Source organism: Camarhynchus parvulus, chromosome 13 (assembly GCF_901933205.1).
Source record: "Camarhynchus parvulus chromosome 13, STF_HiC, whole genome shotgun sequence".
NCBI lineage: Eukaryota > Metazoa > Chordata > Aves > Passeriformes > Thraupidae > Camarhynchus > Camarhynchus parvulus.
In genome coordinates this window covers 13,899,739-13,912,169 of record NC_044583.1, presented here as the reverse complement: position 1 = coordinate 13,912,169, position 12,431 = coordinate 13,899,739, and the positions used below count along the sequence as shown (strand labels likewise).

The 12,431-nt window shown below is 38.7% G+C and overlaps 1 protein-coding gene across 1 annotated transcript in view; it reads left to right on the top strand.

Moving 5' to 3' along the window:
* The window catches only part of CLINT1 (clathrin interactor 1), a 46,024-nt gene that overhangs the window by 27,462 nt on the left and 6,131 nt on the right, over positions 1-12,431 (top strand). The window contains exons 5-9 of the mRNA XM_030957174.1: positions 461-625; positions 3,133-3,307; positions 8,219-8,462; positions 8,952-9,033; positions 12,348-12,425. Of these exons, the coding sequence (XP_030813034.1) occupies positions 461-625; positions 3,133-3,307; positions 8,219-8,462; positions 8,952-9,033; positions 12,348-12,425 (744 nt within the window). The remainder of the gene's footprint in view (positions 1-460; positions 626-3,132; positions 3,308-8,218; positions 8,463-8,951; positions 9,034-12,347; positions 12,426-12,431) is intronic.

Genomic DNA, 12,431 nt, shown 5'->3' with positions numbered 1-12,431 from the left:
GCAGCAAGGCCAGTGTGTGTTTTGAATGTGAAAAAGGCTGGAAAGGAGCACATTTAGCTTATAGTACTTCCCAAGTGAAAGCAATTTTTCAGAAAATCAGTTCTGCCATGAGACTGAGTGCTTGCAATGAAACTTGCAAAAAGTGTGCTAAAAAGGGTGATGTTTTGAGGGGTTAAAACTGTTCAAGTGGAGAATACAAGTTCTGTCTCAGTCTTTGTTGATCTCTCCTGTGTTTAAGTACACCATTCAGTGCAGACTCATTTATCTAAATTTTATGTTAATTAGTCCCTTTTAAAGAACTGCAGTGGATCTCATGCAGTAGTCACAAAATCTTTGACCATTATGTTTATGATTCAAATTTTTTTATCAATTTGGTGTTCAGTATTGCTGCCTCTTACTTACTATTTTCCTTTTTCCTCACATCTTCAATCCATCATCTCTGTCCTGCATTACCGGACAGATGAGAATGGCAAGGACCAGGGGATAAACATCCGCCAGAAGGTGAAAGAAATGGTTGAGTTTGCTCAAGACGACGATCGGCTTCGGGAGGAGAGGAAGAAAGCAAAGAAGAACAAAGACAAATACATTGGAGTGTCCTCGGACAGTGTCGGAGGGTTCAGATACAGTGAGTACTGGGCTGCCTTGGCAAGGGTTGCAATCCACTTTTGCTTTCCCAAATAGTACTGTTTGGAGCCTTGAAATGCATCTGTGGATTTTGTGTGAGTTTCCTGGGGTCTGTCAGAGCTGACTTTACAGACACCAAGTACGTTACTCCTTGCTCCCATCCCTGCAATAGTGTGTAGCAGGCGTCTGAGCTTTTGTTGGGGCTTCCATCTGATGTATCCCAGCATGCCATCCATGATCCAGCTGCCAGTCTGTGTTTTCTTTGGCCTGAGTAAATCCTTGGCTGCTTTTAGTAAGGGATGAGTACCAAAGTCCCAATGGCACAAGGCTCTGGTTTGCTAGAATTGGTGATTTCTTTGAGAGAAGGGTTTGCTGTAAGAGCTCAGTAGTAGCTGTGCAGGGCTTAAACTTCACCTGTTTGTGTCTGATGCTTTCTGGTTTTTTTCGCTTTTCTTCTCTGTGAGCCTTCCACTTAGATTTGATCCCTCCTATTTTTGACAGGTTGTTTCTCCATTCTCCCTTTGCCTCATATGCAGAGTAGTTTAAAATTTCCAGGACAGGATATTTCTTGTTTTATTACATTCCTTTAAGCTTTTGCTACTTGCTTGGAATTGTGGTGATTCTCTTTTTAGGAAATACTTATGAGTCACTGTATTTGTACTTTTTGTACATGTCCCTTTGTTCTTGCACTGAGCTTATCTTTTGACTTCTCTGTGCAGAGTCGTGATCTATCCTTGTAGGCTGGGTAGAATCATTTCTCCATGTGCTCTTTAGGTATCATTCAGGTTTTTTAATTTAAAGGACTAGTTTCTGTCTTGTATTTAATTTTTGTGGTAAAGGGTTTTGAATTATTCCTTCATTTGTTGAGTAAAGGTTTTTAAAAAGTCTTTCTAGCAGCACAAAGCAAACCCTTTCCCAGGTGAAATTTCTAATCAAAAAGGTTCAAGTTATTTAAACACAAAATTCTTGTGTTAAGATTTTTTGTTAGTTTATTTTGTCCTGAAAATACTGAGCTTCTAGTTGGTGTCTATTTTAATTTAAAAATTTGTATTGCACAGGAAAACCCCTCTAAAGGAATCTGCATTAAAATGCTTGAGAGCCTGACATAAACTGAAATAAAGCCATTTTATTCTCCTGCAAAATTTAACAGCAGTACATTTGTGAGTAGGGTCTCCTTTTCCAGTGATCAAGATCTCACTGAGTATCTCATGGATTTGTAGCAGGTTTTCTGCTGGAAAAGTTTTATGGATCTAAACAAATGTCTTTAGAGACTTGCACCTATGTCTTTACTAAGAAAATACACCCTATATGATATGAAGTTATCAGATTCTGCACCTTGTGGTGCTGGAATCATAATTTTCTTTTTATTAAAATGACTTAATTGAATACACCTCGAACATCACAAGAGCTGCAATATCATTTGTATGTAACTTGAAGTAGGGATTATTTCACTGTCCTTCCTTTCTGCTGCTCAATTTTACTCAGCCTAAGTTAGAAAAAAATCACTACTGTTGCGCATTTTTAAAAGATGCACAAAAAATGGCTTGTTTCATGTGTATGGTAGCCCAGAATATAAATGTTTGCTTATAAATGTTGTCTAGAAACTGAGCTGGTTTGGTTTGCTTTATACACCTATATTTTGTGCAGAAGATCCGACACAAGATCACAACACAAGTTGAAGTGTGCAGTGCTTCTGATAGTCAAATCTTTGTTAAAATGTTGGTTTTTTTCATTTGAAGTAAACTCAAATTGGCTGTTTGTACAAACAAGACTTCAGTGTTTTAGACTTCCTTGATTGGATTGTACAACAAATGTGCTAATTTCAAGTAAAACTGGCAGCTGTTTGTAATCTAAAATACCAGTATGGAGGTCTGGAATACTAAATTAGAAGAAAAAGTTTTTAATTTCCTGATAATAGTGCTCAGGAAAGATGTTCAGGGTATTCAGTGGCCCCTGAAAAGGTGAGTTGCTTTACTGCCTTTTCTTTTGTCATCTCTCTCAAAAAATTTTAAAACTTTTTTTAATTGCTGAGTGTGGAAAATGAAAAATTAGCACATTCTTTCAGTATTTTGGTACTGTGTTTCTGTGTATTAATGTCAGTGTATAAAGCCCCCAGTGATCAAACAGCTCAGCCAGGAGTGGAATATCCTGCACTAAGGGGCAGTTCCAGAAGTGCCATGAGCCCTTCCTGCTCAGCTGCTTCTGCAGCCAGGGCTGCTCGTGCCTCTGCTGCTTCTCCAGCAGAGCCCAACAGCCTCCTGTTGTGCTGGGCATTGCGCTTGTGTCATTGCCATAAACAAAAGTATTTGAGCCTTCATTCCTGCCACTTCATGATGGGCATTCATGCTGTGCCTTGCTGTAATAGAGTTGATTCAGCTGGGGGAGCTTTTTTTGCTCTGTGAGCTTGTGCAACTCAGGTGTGTAGGGCAGGGGGGCTTGAGAGAGATTCCAGAAAAGCCACAGGATTTTTTGGGGTACCTTTAATAGTTCTTATCTTTGTCTTACCAGGTGAAAGATATGATCCTGAGCCCAAGTCCAAATGGGATGAAGAATGGGATAAGAAGTCAACTTTTCCTTTCAGTGACAAGTTAGGGGAGCTCAGTGACAAGATTGGCAGCACCATCGATGACACCATCAGCAAGTTCCGAAGGAAAGATAGAGAGGACTCTCCAGAAAGGTGCAGGTACTGGAGCTGTTTGACCCTAAATTTGTCTGTGAGATTGCTCTTAGGAAGCAGCTTGACATTGCTGGATATAAGCTACAATCCTCTGCCATTCTTTTTGTCTGTAGGGGGAAGCATATTTGGGTTCAGTACCTGCTTCCTGGGCTTCTGCAGCTCCCCTGGCCTTGGGGAACAGTGTGGCTCTGGCAGTAGTTAACTGCTCTTGGCTGCCTTCCATTACTGCCCCAGCTGCTGGCAAAGCAGGGAATTTGGCTGTAATATCCAAAGCTTTTCCTTGTCTCAGCAATTCAGTGCTCATGTGCCAGTGTGTACTGAAGGCTGCCACTTAATGCTGCACGCACTCTGAATGCTGGAGTGCCAAGGAAGAAAATTGAAATTGCTTTGACACAGTGCTGCTTTCCTGAGCTGATCTCAGGAAGAACAGCCTGCAGGTGATTTCTTCAAAAAAAAAAAAGTCAATTTCAGTTGAGGCTTTTCAGGAAAATACTTGTATTTTACATCTGGTCATTAAATTTCTTCAGTAAGGGAGAAAGTCTACCCTACTTTGGCTACAGAAAGAACATCTGTCACACTTCAACAGGTGCATTGAATTTAATTATCTGGAGATCAAGTTTGTACTTAACAGAATCTGAAATTGCTGTAGAGAAAGTGCTCAAGTATATTGAAATAATTCCCTTTTGGGAAACAACTGAAAAATCAAATTTGCACTGAGATTTGATTAATATTTTTTACAAGAATATGTTTAGGTAGTCACACATGTATATGAACATAAAAATCCACATGCCCACATCTGTGTGATGCCAAACTAAAGCAATTTTGCTCAGAAACAAAAAATATAATAATAATGGCAGCATTTCTGGGGAAAGCCCTTGTGGTCCTCTTGCTGGGGCATTAATAAATCATAAAACTGGCATTCTTTGCACACATCAGGGTTCCCTCTTAGAACCTAATACCAATGGACTACAAAGAGAAGGGATCAGAAGAAAAGTAAACAATTTCACATGTAACAATGGTACATTTCTGTGTGCATTTCTGTACTTATCTTTCAAAAGCAACTTGTCCCATGATGTCTGCAGACCTCCCCAGCCATGTTTCACATAGGGAATGTACAGTAAACATTTTTTTTTAGTCTTACTTCCTTTGTTTTGTTTCTGAATAAAAACTGTCTCTTACTTGTGCTGGATAAAGTCTTGTATTTTTCAGTGGTTTAGACAGTCCTTCCTGAAGTCTAATCTTTAGCAAAAGCAGTGTATTTTGATGACTTCTCCACTGTACATCTCTGCCCCAAGTAACACTGCTCTTTTTCTCTGGCTGATATTACATTCTAAATTTTTGCTTTGCTCTTGTAATCCTTATCTCTTTTGTTTGATTTTTCTCCTATTTTTTTTTATGTATGTCAGGTTCTGTTTGTCTCAAAATTTATAAAAGTGATAAACTTGGGACTCAGAATAAAAGGAGGAATTTTTGGGACATACATGAGCAATGGCAGTCTGGTGTTTGCAGGTTATTCTGCTGTAAGAAGGAATTCAGGCTGCAGCATTGCAGCTCCTCTAACATTGCTTTAAATCCCAGCCTGGAATTTCTTTTTCTCTTCTCTTGGCATGGGGATCAAACACCATGGAAGGGATTTTATCCAAGGGTTTGAGTGAAGAGGTTTGTTTCTACAGAAGCCATCAGAAGAAGATTGAACAGATGGTTATAGAATGTCTGTATTTATCCTTAAGAATACTGTAAATACATGCCTTACTGCATGCTCTATTAGCAAAATACTATATTTAAATATTAAAACTGGAGGTGGCATAAAATTTTAATTATCATATAACTTAGGCTCAAAATAACATTGTTTTTAAATGCCTCGTGAAATCTCTGCATTTGTGTTTTCACACTTCAGCAATTTTTTTGTAGAAAAAAGTGCCAAAAATGTACTGACTAATTGTAGCCTGCTGCCATATAATAACAATTAAGTTGCCATTTCACTTGGAAAAGTGACTAAATGGTGACACTCACTCAGCTGGCAAACGTGCTGCTATGTTCTATTGTTTCAGTCTTAATAACTTTATAAACCATTATTGCTTGAGTACTTTAAAGCCAATAAAAGCCTTGAAGCACAAAGAATAAACGTGTCTTACACATCTTACCTGTGGCCAATAAAACTTGGAAGCCATGTTCTTTACACACCAGAAGAACTTGGCCAAGCTTGTGGGTTTCTGACTTTACTTGCAAAGCCAGTGGTTTGCATAGATGGAAAAAAATGCTTGAAGGAAATAAGAACTTTACCAGAGAGCTAAATGATACAAAATAATGAGTGTACAGTAGATTTCAGTGCAACTGCTTTACACAGTAAGATTTGGAGAAGCCAAGTCTGCTGCCATTTTTTTTTTAATTTAGGTGAAAAATTCTAACAGTGTTATAGAGGAAATGAATTCTTTTTTCCAGTAATATATCCCTGTGCAAGTAGTGAAAACCTCAAGCAATACCCCATGGGGTGGGAAAGCCTCTGGTTTTCTTTCTTAGTGCTTGTTAGTTCTTAGGTGAATAAACCAGCTGCTGTCCTGGGTCCAGCACTGCACACTGAAAATCTTGTTTCTGAATTACCTGCAGACACACAGAGGTGCTTCTGAAACACTGCATTTTTTTCCCTAAGAATTCTTAAAACTCTGTTAATCCTTGTTTCACCAGTACTCAGAAAGGTTGATGTAGGTAACAGAATAGAAAAGAAGCAAAGCTTCCAGTACTCCTCTGAAAGGAGGCAACAGCCATGTTTAAAGGCAACTTTAAAGAATGACTAAAAGTCTGCTTTTAGTCATTTTTATGATACTAAAAGTATCTAGAGAATGACTTTTATATTGGAGTGTAATTTAGATAAACTTAAAGTCTCAGTAAACTGTTTTTGTTTTCTTAGAGGTTGTTAAAAAAACCCTCACTACAAAAACTTAAGGCAAAGAGTATGTGTCCATACTTTGATTTCTCAAAGTTGTAATTCTATACTTTCTTTGCAGAAGTTTTTTAATTATTTGGTACATTGCTGTAATTTTAAGTTCTCTATGCAATTCTCAGATGAAGCACTGCAATTTTACTGAGCACAGTAAACACATTTAGAGCAAACATTAATCTGTAATTTTTTTTTTTTGTTAATGTGACCATTAAAGAAAAATAAAAAGTGGATCTCCTGAGAGAGTTTGGAAAAAGTACAGGTTGTCATAAAATTGAATCTTGTAATATTTATTCTCCTTTCTGGCATATATGTTTTATTTCTTTCCTCAGAGCCTTTAGTCATTTGTTTTACTGTATATCACCAAAGACTGACTTTTTTCATTCTTGCATTAGTGAGATTGATCTGTAGCAGTTCTCTATCAATCAGACTTTGCTTGTCACTTGTTTCCTTAGCCCACAGAACATTGTTGGACTCTCTAGTGTGGACAAGAAATGCATTGCAGGTATTAAATACAGTACATGGAGAGACAGCCTTGGATGTGTTATCTGGTCTTGGATGCTTCCAGCAGCATCCTCCACCCTCCTCCAGGGCTCTTGGGATGGGTGCCCTGTGTACACCATGAGAATGTGCAGATCCCTCTGCTCTGGGGGCTCCTGTTAAAATCCTGATGTCACAAATGGAGGTGTGGCTGGGGTCCCCTCTGGGATCCCCTCTGTGCACACAGGTGGGGCAGCAGGGCTGGGCTCACACTGGAGGGTTGTAGTGCTTTGGAAAAATCAGGTTAAATGATGTTTGAGCTCCCTTATCTGTGAAAGGCTGGCTCAAGCCAAGTCAGGAGCTGCTGGTTGGTCAGCAGCTGTGATATTTGTCTTTTTTAACAGTAAAAGAATTGCAAAAGGGAGTGAGCATTTGTGTTGAGTGATGTTACTGCACTGAGCCATCCCCAGTGGTGAGCAGGTAACATGCACAGAGGAAATGGAACATGCAGCATGTTCCCAAAAAGCCACCATTGTTAGCAGAGAACAAAGGCTCCCCCCCAGAGTATATTGCAGTTACTGTCACATTCCCTCTGACAAAGGGACAGCCTTTCTTAAATTTTTCAGTTTTAGTATTCTAATGCATTATTAAAATATAAAACCCTTCCACTTTCAACTCTGTTGCTAAGGGAATTACAATTTCAAAATACATTCCAATGTATTTAAGCTTTCTCTACAGCAATTCTCACTGTTATGTACAAATCCTGATGGTAACAGGCAACATGACTGGTGGTGGGGGCCAATTGCTTTCTTTGTGAAAGACTTAAAATACAAAAGTAGAAAATATAACAAATGAATCAAATAGTGTGCAACAACATCTAAAAAGTTTTTTGCCTAAAAGGGTGATATTTTTATTCTTCTACATTTTGAGAACAACTGTACGTGCTCTGATAATGGTAACGGTGCATTGCATAATTCTGTAAGCAATCTCTTCCCACAAACATCTTAAAGAATATGAAAGCCTGTTTCCCTGGAAGAGGAAATGAGCTGAAATACAAATGGAGTTGTGCAAACCCAAAAGACAGTACAGAATATGGTTCATTGCTTTCTGTCTCTTGGTGTAAGTACTGAGCACACCTGCCAAGTTAACTTTCTGTTGCTGAAGTGTTACATAATGTGTGGGGGAGTTCCTGTCAGAAGGTGATTCAATGTACTGGGTTTAAACACTGATTTCCTATTATCCTCTGTCGTGGACTTGCAGTTCATGCTTAACAAAATAACCTGCTTTTCTCCACTGCTTCTGTACAATAGGTGCAATGCTATGAGTTATGTAAGGGTGGAACAGTTCCTCTCTGAAATGTAGGAAAAACCAGCATTTTTATCATGAACTGTTGTACAAGAAACTGCAGTAACCAAAACTCTTGTAGCTTAAGCCAAACATCCTCTCAAGGAGCTGAGAAGTCCATCACAAATGCTTTGCTATCACTTTTGTTTTTTTAGTGACAGTGATGAGGAAAAATCTAGAAGAGGCAAATCTCCCAAAGCTGAATTTAAAGATGAAGAGGAGACTGTGACAACAAAACACATTCATATTGCACAAGCTACAGAAATTACCACCATCAGACAGAAACGCTCAGCAAATCCTTCAAAAACCATTGACTTGGGAGCAGCAGCTCATTACACAGGAGACAAAGCAAGTCCAGAGCAGAACTCTGCTGCTCATCCTGCACAGCCTACGACAAAGGTGAGACAGCAGGACAGCACATCATTTGGGAAGCTGTTTTCTTCTATCCTCTAAGACAATTTCTGATTTAGGGTAGGTTTTGTGATGCAGCCTTCAAGGGAGCTGTTTTATCAAATATGTTTTGTTTATCACAGTCTGTGGAACAGTATAATTGTAATAATCGTGCTTTAAGGTGTAGAATTTTTTAAATCCAGTCATTAGCATGTTTTGCTCTCTTCAGGACAGCAAAGAGAATTTTGGCATGAAGTGTTAAAGATTCTATGAAGCTGCACACTTACTGAAAACGTACCAAATTCTTCAGTTATAAAAAACTATGAGCTTTAGTTTTTCAGTATTCGTTTTCACATTAAGCCACATAGTTGTTGGCTTTAAAGCCAAATCTTCAAAGCAAAAGCAAACAAAATCCTTCAAAACCACAGAAAACTTCTTAATGTCATTTGATTGATTAACAACATCATGAGTTGAGATCTGGTGTCCTTTCTTCTCCAGGCTGCTGTCCCCTCTGGCAGCAAGTCCTCTAACGACCTGGTGGACCTGTTGTTTGATGGAGCCAGCCAGCCAGCTTCCACAGGTAGGTTTGGGGTCTGTTCCAGTTCTGAGGAAAAGTTTGTTTGTTGCTGGAATAAAATTGAAGTAGATAAATTGAGAAATGAATACTTGAAAAAATGTAAAACTGCCTAGCTTTGTAGCAAGGCACTGTGTGTGCTATTGCATGGGACTAATAAATGTTAAGAACACAAAGATTAGCTGCTAGATCAGTCTGTCAGAAACTGTGTATGTAATGCAGTTATTTATAATTAACTCTAAAAGCAAGTGCAATCCATTCATATTCAAGCATTTCTCATAGTGCAGTACAAAGGCTGGGCAGGTGGAGATGGATAATCTTCATGGAAGCTTTCATCTGAGGTATATGGCAAACTTGTTTCTTTGTCTTATTTTCTCTTGGCACTTGGTTGATCCAAACCCTAGAACCAAAAAGAAATTACTATCTAAAAATGAAATTACTCATTTGAAACTCATCCTTCACTCTAAATGTGCAGCAAATCTGTTAGTCTTCACATGGACTTACCCTTATACTCCCAAAATGCAGATTCTTTTTAGGAGTGTGTTAAATTTCAGTGCATTCCTATGGGATTGGTAAAAGTACAAAGGATTTTTTACACCAGAGTTACCACAGTTCCATGAAAATTAAGATCCTGGATCAGAACCACTAACCCAAGTCAATACTGAATTTTTTTCTACCTAATTCTTAGGGCAGAAAGGTGTGGAACCCTTTTTGTTTTATATACAGTGTGTATGTTTTTATTTTAATAAAAATAAGATCTCATTGAGAATAGATGCTTCCACTTCAAAATGAACCTGCCCATATTTCAAACAGAACTATGGCAGCTTCTGTATTACAGTGTATTTAAATCTTTCAACAATTTGACTCATTGTTGTAGTCAGCCTTTTTTCTCTTTTTTTCATCTTTTTTTCTCCTTTTTCCAAAGCAGCATTTAGAAATGGTGCTGAGAAGAGGCACATTACCAGCTGTCCTGCTAAATAACCTCTGCTGACCTGAGCAGGCAGATGGAAAGGGTTCATTTGTAGTGACAGATCTCGTATGGGAATCTTTGAGGCTTGCTCATGTTGAGAGGATTAGCACTGTCCTTCACATGCAGGTCACTTGTTCTGACCACTGCTCCTTGCAGCACAGGCTGTGGGAGCATTCCCAGTGTCAGGCAAGGCAGAGGGAAAGGGTCAAATGCAGCCTCTGATGTGTCCTGTGAAGGAACTGGCAGGGAAGTGATGTCAATTCAGGGAACTTAGGGTTTGCTTATCTGTGTATTTTCAGGTGCAGAGATGTGAAAGGGTTGATTGGGCTCAGTGTTACTCTTTACTGGAGCAACACAGTTTGTATGTGAGGGGGTGCTTGTTTGCCATAAAAGAGATGTAAAATCCCTGGTTAGACCTGCTGGGAGGATTTTTTGGTGTTACTGAGCTGAGGTTCTTTAACCTTTCTTTAGAGAATTGCTGCATCCAGCTTAATCTCTGTCACCTCTCTCTGAAACTCAGTTTCACTTGAAAGCAGGCAAGAGATGGGGAGGAAAAGTTAAACTTGACCAAAGATGTTAAGGGGTTATTTTGGGTTTGAACTTAGTTCTGTTTTTAAAATTAAATTAATCCCTAGGCACTGTCAGGCAGCCCGAGGATAATGGGTGTAGCAGGGAGCATTGATTTTTATTTTCTCCTTCAAGCAAGTGGTCAGGAGTGTGTCATCTGTGTTTCTCATTCAGCATATAAACTCTCAAACCATTAACCTGTTCTGAACTCTGCAGGCACATATGTGGGGAAAAAATCACTTGAAAATGTTCATTGCAGGAGACAGGATAAATAGGATCAGATCAGGATTTTAGTTTGATATTTCACTGTTCTTTTTTCATTCTCGGGTGTCAGAATAAAATGTGTACAAACACACAGGAGATGTTTATTAGATCACTTAAGAATTTGTGGTGAAGAAATTCCTTAACTTTTTGTTGAGTTGTTTCCCTCTTGAAAAGGTGTTGAAAGAGTTTCTGTAGTGCTGTGTCTGAAAATTCAGAGACCATCCTTGCATTCTCTGCTCATGTTTTATATCCTGCACTACGCGCTCAGCAAGAAGACATTTCCCCTTGGAAGAGCAGTCGCCTTCCTGGCAATGTCTACAGTAAAATAACATTAAAAAGAAATACAAGTACACATGTATTAGGAAGTGAATGGTTCCTTTTATTACTGCTGGCCATTTATTAAAAAGGAGATGGTTCTGGTTTAATTAACCCAGTTGAGAGTAGCAGATGGGGCAGAATGTCTTGCAGCGATAAGACAATTCTGAAATGGCACCAGATGTTGGAAGCTGTCCCTGGTGGTGTTTGAGTGCAGCACAGATGTTCCAGTCCCACCTGGCTGCCTCCTAAGCACTGCAGGCTAAGCAGCTGTGATGTAACCTATATAATGTACGCAGAACACTAAAAGCAAAATAATTGAACTGCTGCAGCTTCTTCTGAGGGTGGGATTGTTTGGAGGTGAAATCTTTAAGGACAAACAAATAAGGTCAACTTCTTGGCTTCCTCTGGTCAGTGGAATACCTGCTTGAAAACAGTACCAACCATAACAAGTGATTTTTATAACACTTCGGAGTTTATTTTAAAAATCAGCTTTACAATATGGTTCTGAAATCTTCTGCTTTTATACTTTGGCCATATCTTTTTAGTGAAAATTTCTCTACTATGCAGTATTCAGAAGTCAGTCATTTATATGCTGTATACAAATGTCTAGTTGGAAAACTTAATGTTCTTGCTGCAGAAAGGAAGCAAACTTATAAAAAAATGAACACGCGTGGAAGCTCTGTCCCTGAAATCCTAATTCAAGATCATTGCAGAATCATTCATGCTTTAAGTAACACAAAAACTAAATATAAGGTGACATGTAATTTTTCATAAGGAAGCATAATAAATTAACTTTTATAGAATAGAAATAGTTGGCCTTTTTATATTATGCTTCCAGATTTTTAATTTTACAAAGTGCCAAGCTGGTAGCATCATTCCCCAGTTAAAAACTTGTTAATCTTTTTAATATATCTGAATTTATTTTTAGAGGTGACAAAAACTTGCATGTTTTAGTTCTTCCCATGGAAAACAAAACTGCAAGATCTGCAAGGCAGTTGGAAATAATCCAGTTTATTGTTGCTCAGGCTTGTATAAACATAGTGTGGGGATGAACAGGAAAACAGAGCTGACTTAGGGAGCAGATTCAATAAATGCATCATGTCAAGTGCAGAACAGCTTTTCTTCATAAATCCCACATGCAGTTGTTGCAATGGATCTTTGCACAGTCCTGTAACAGCTTTTGGCTTCTCTCTGTTCCTAGGTGGATCAAGTGACCCATTTGGAGGATTTGCTGATTTTAGTTCACCTGCTGCTTCAGCGAGTTTCCCATCATCACAAGGTAGGA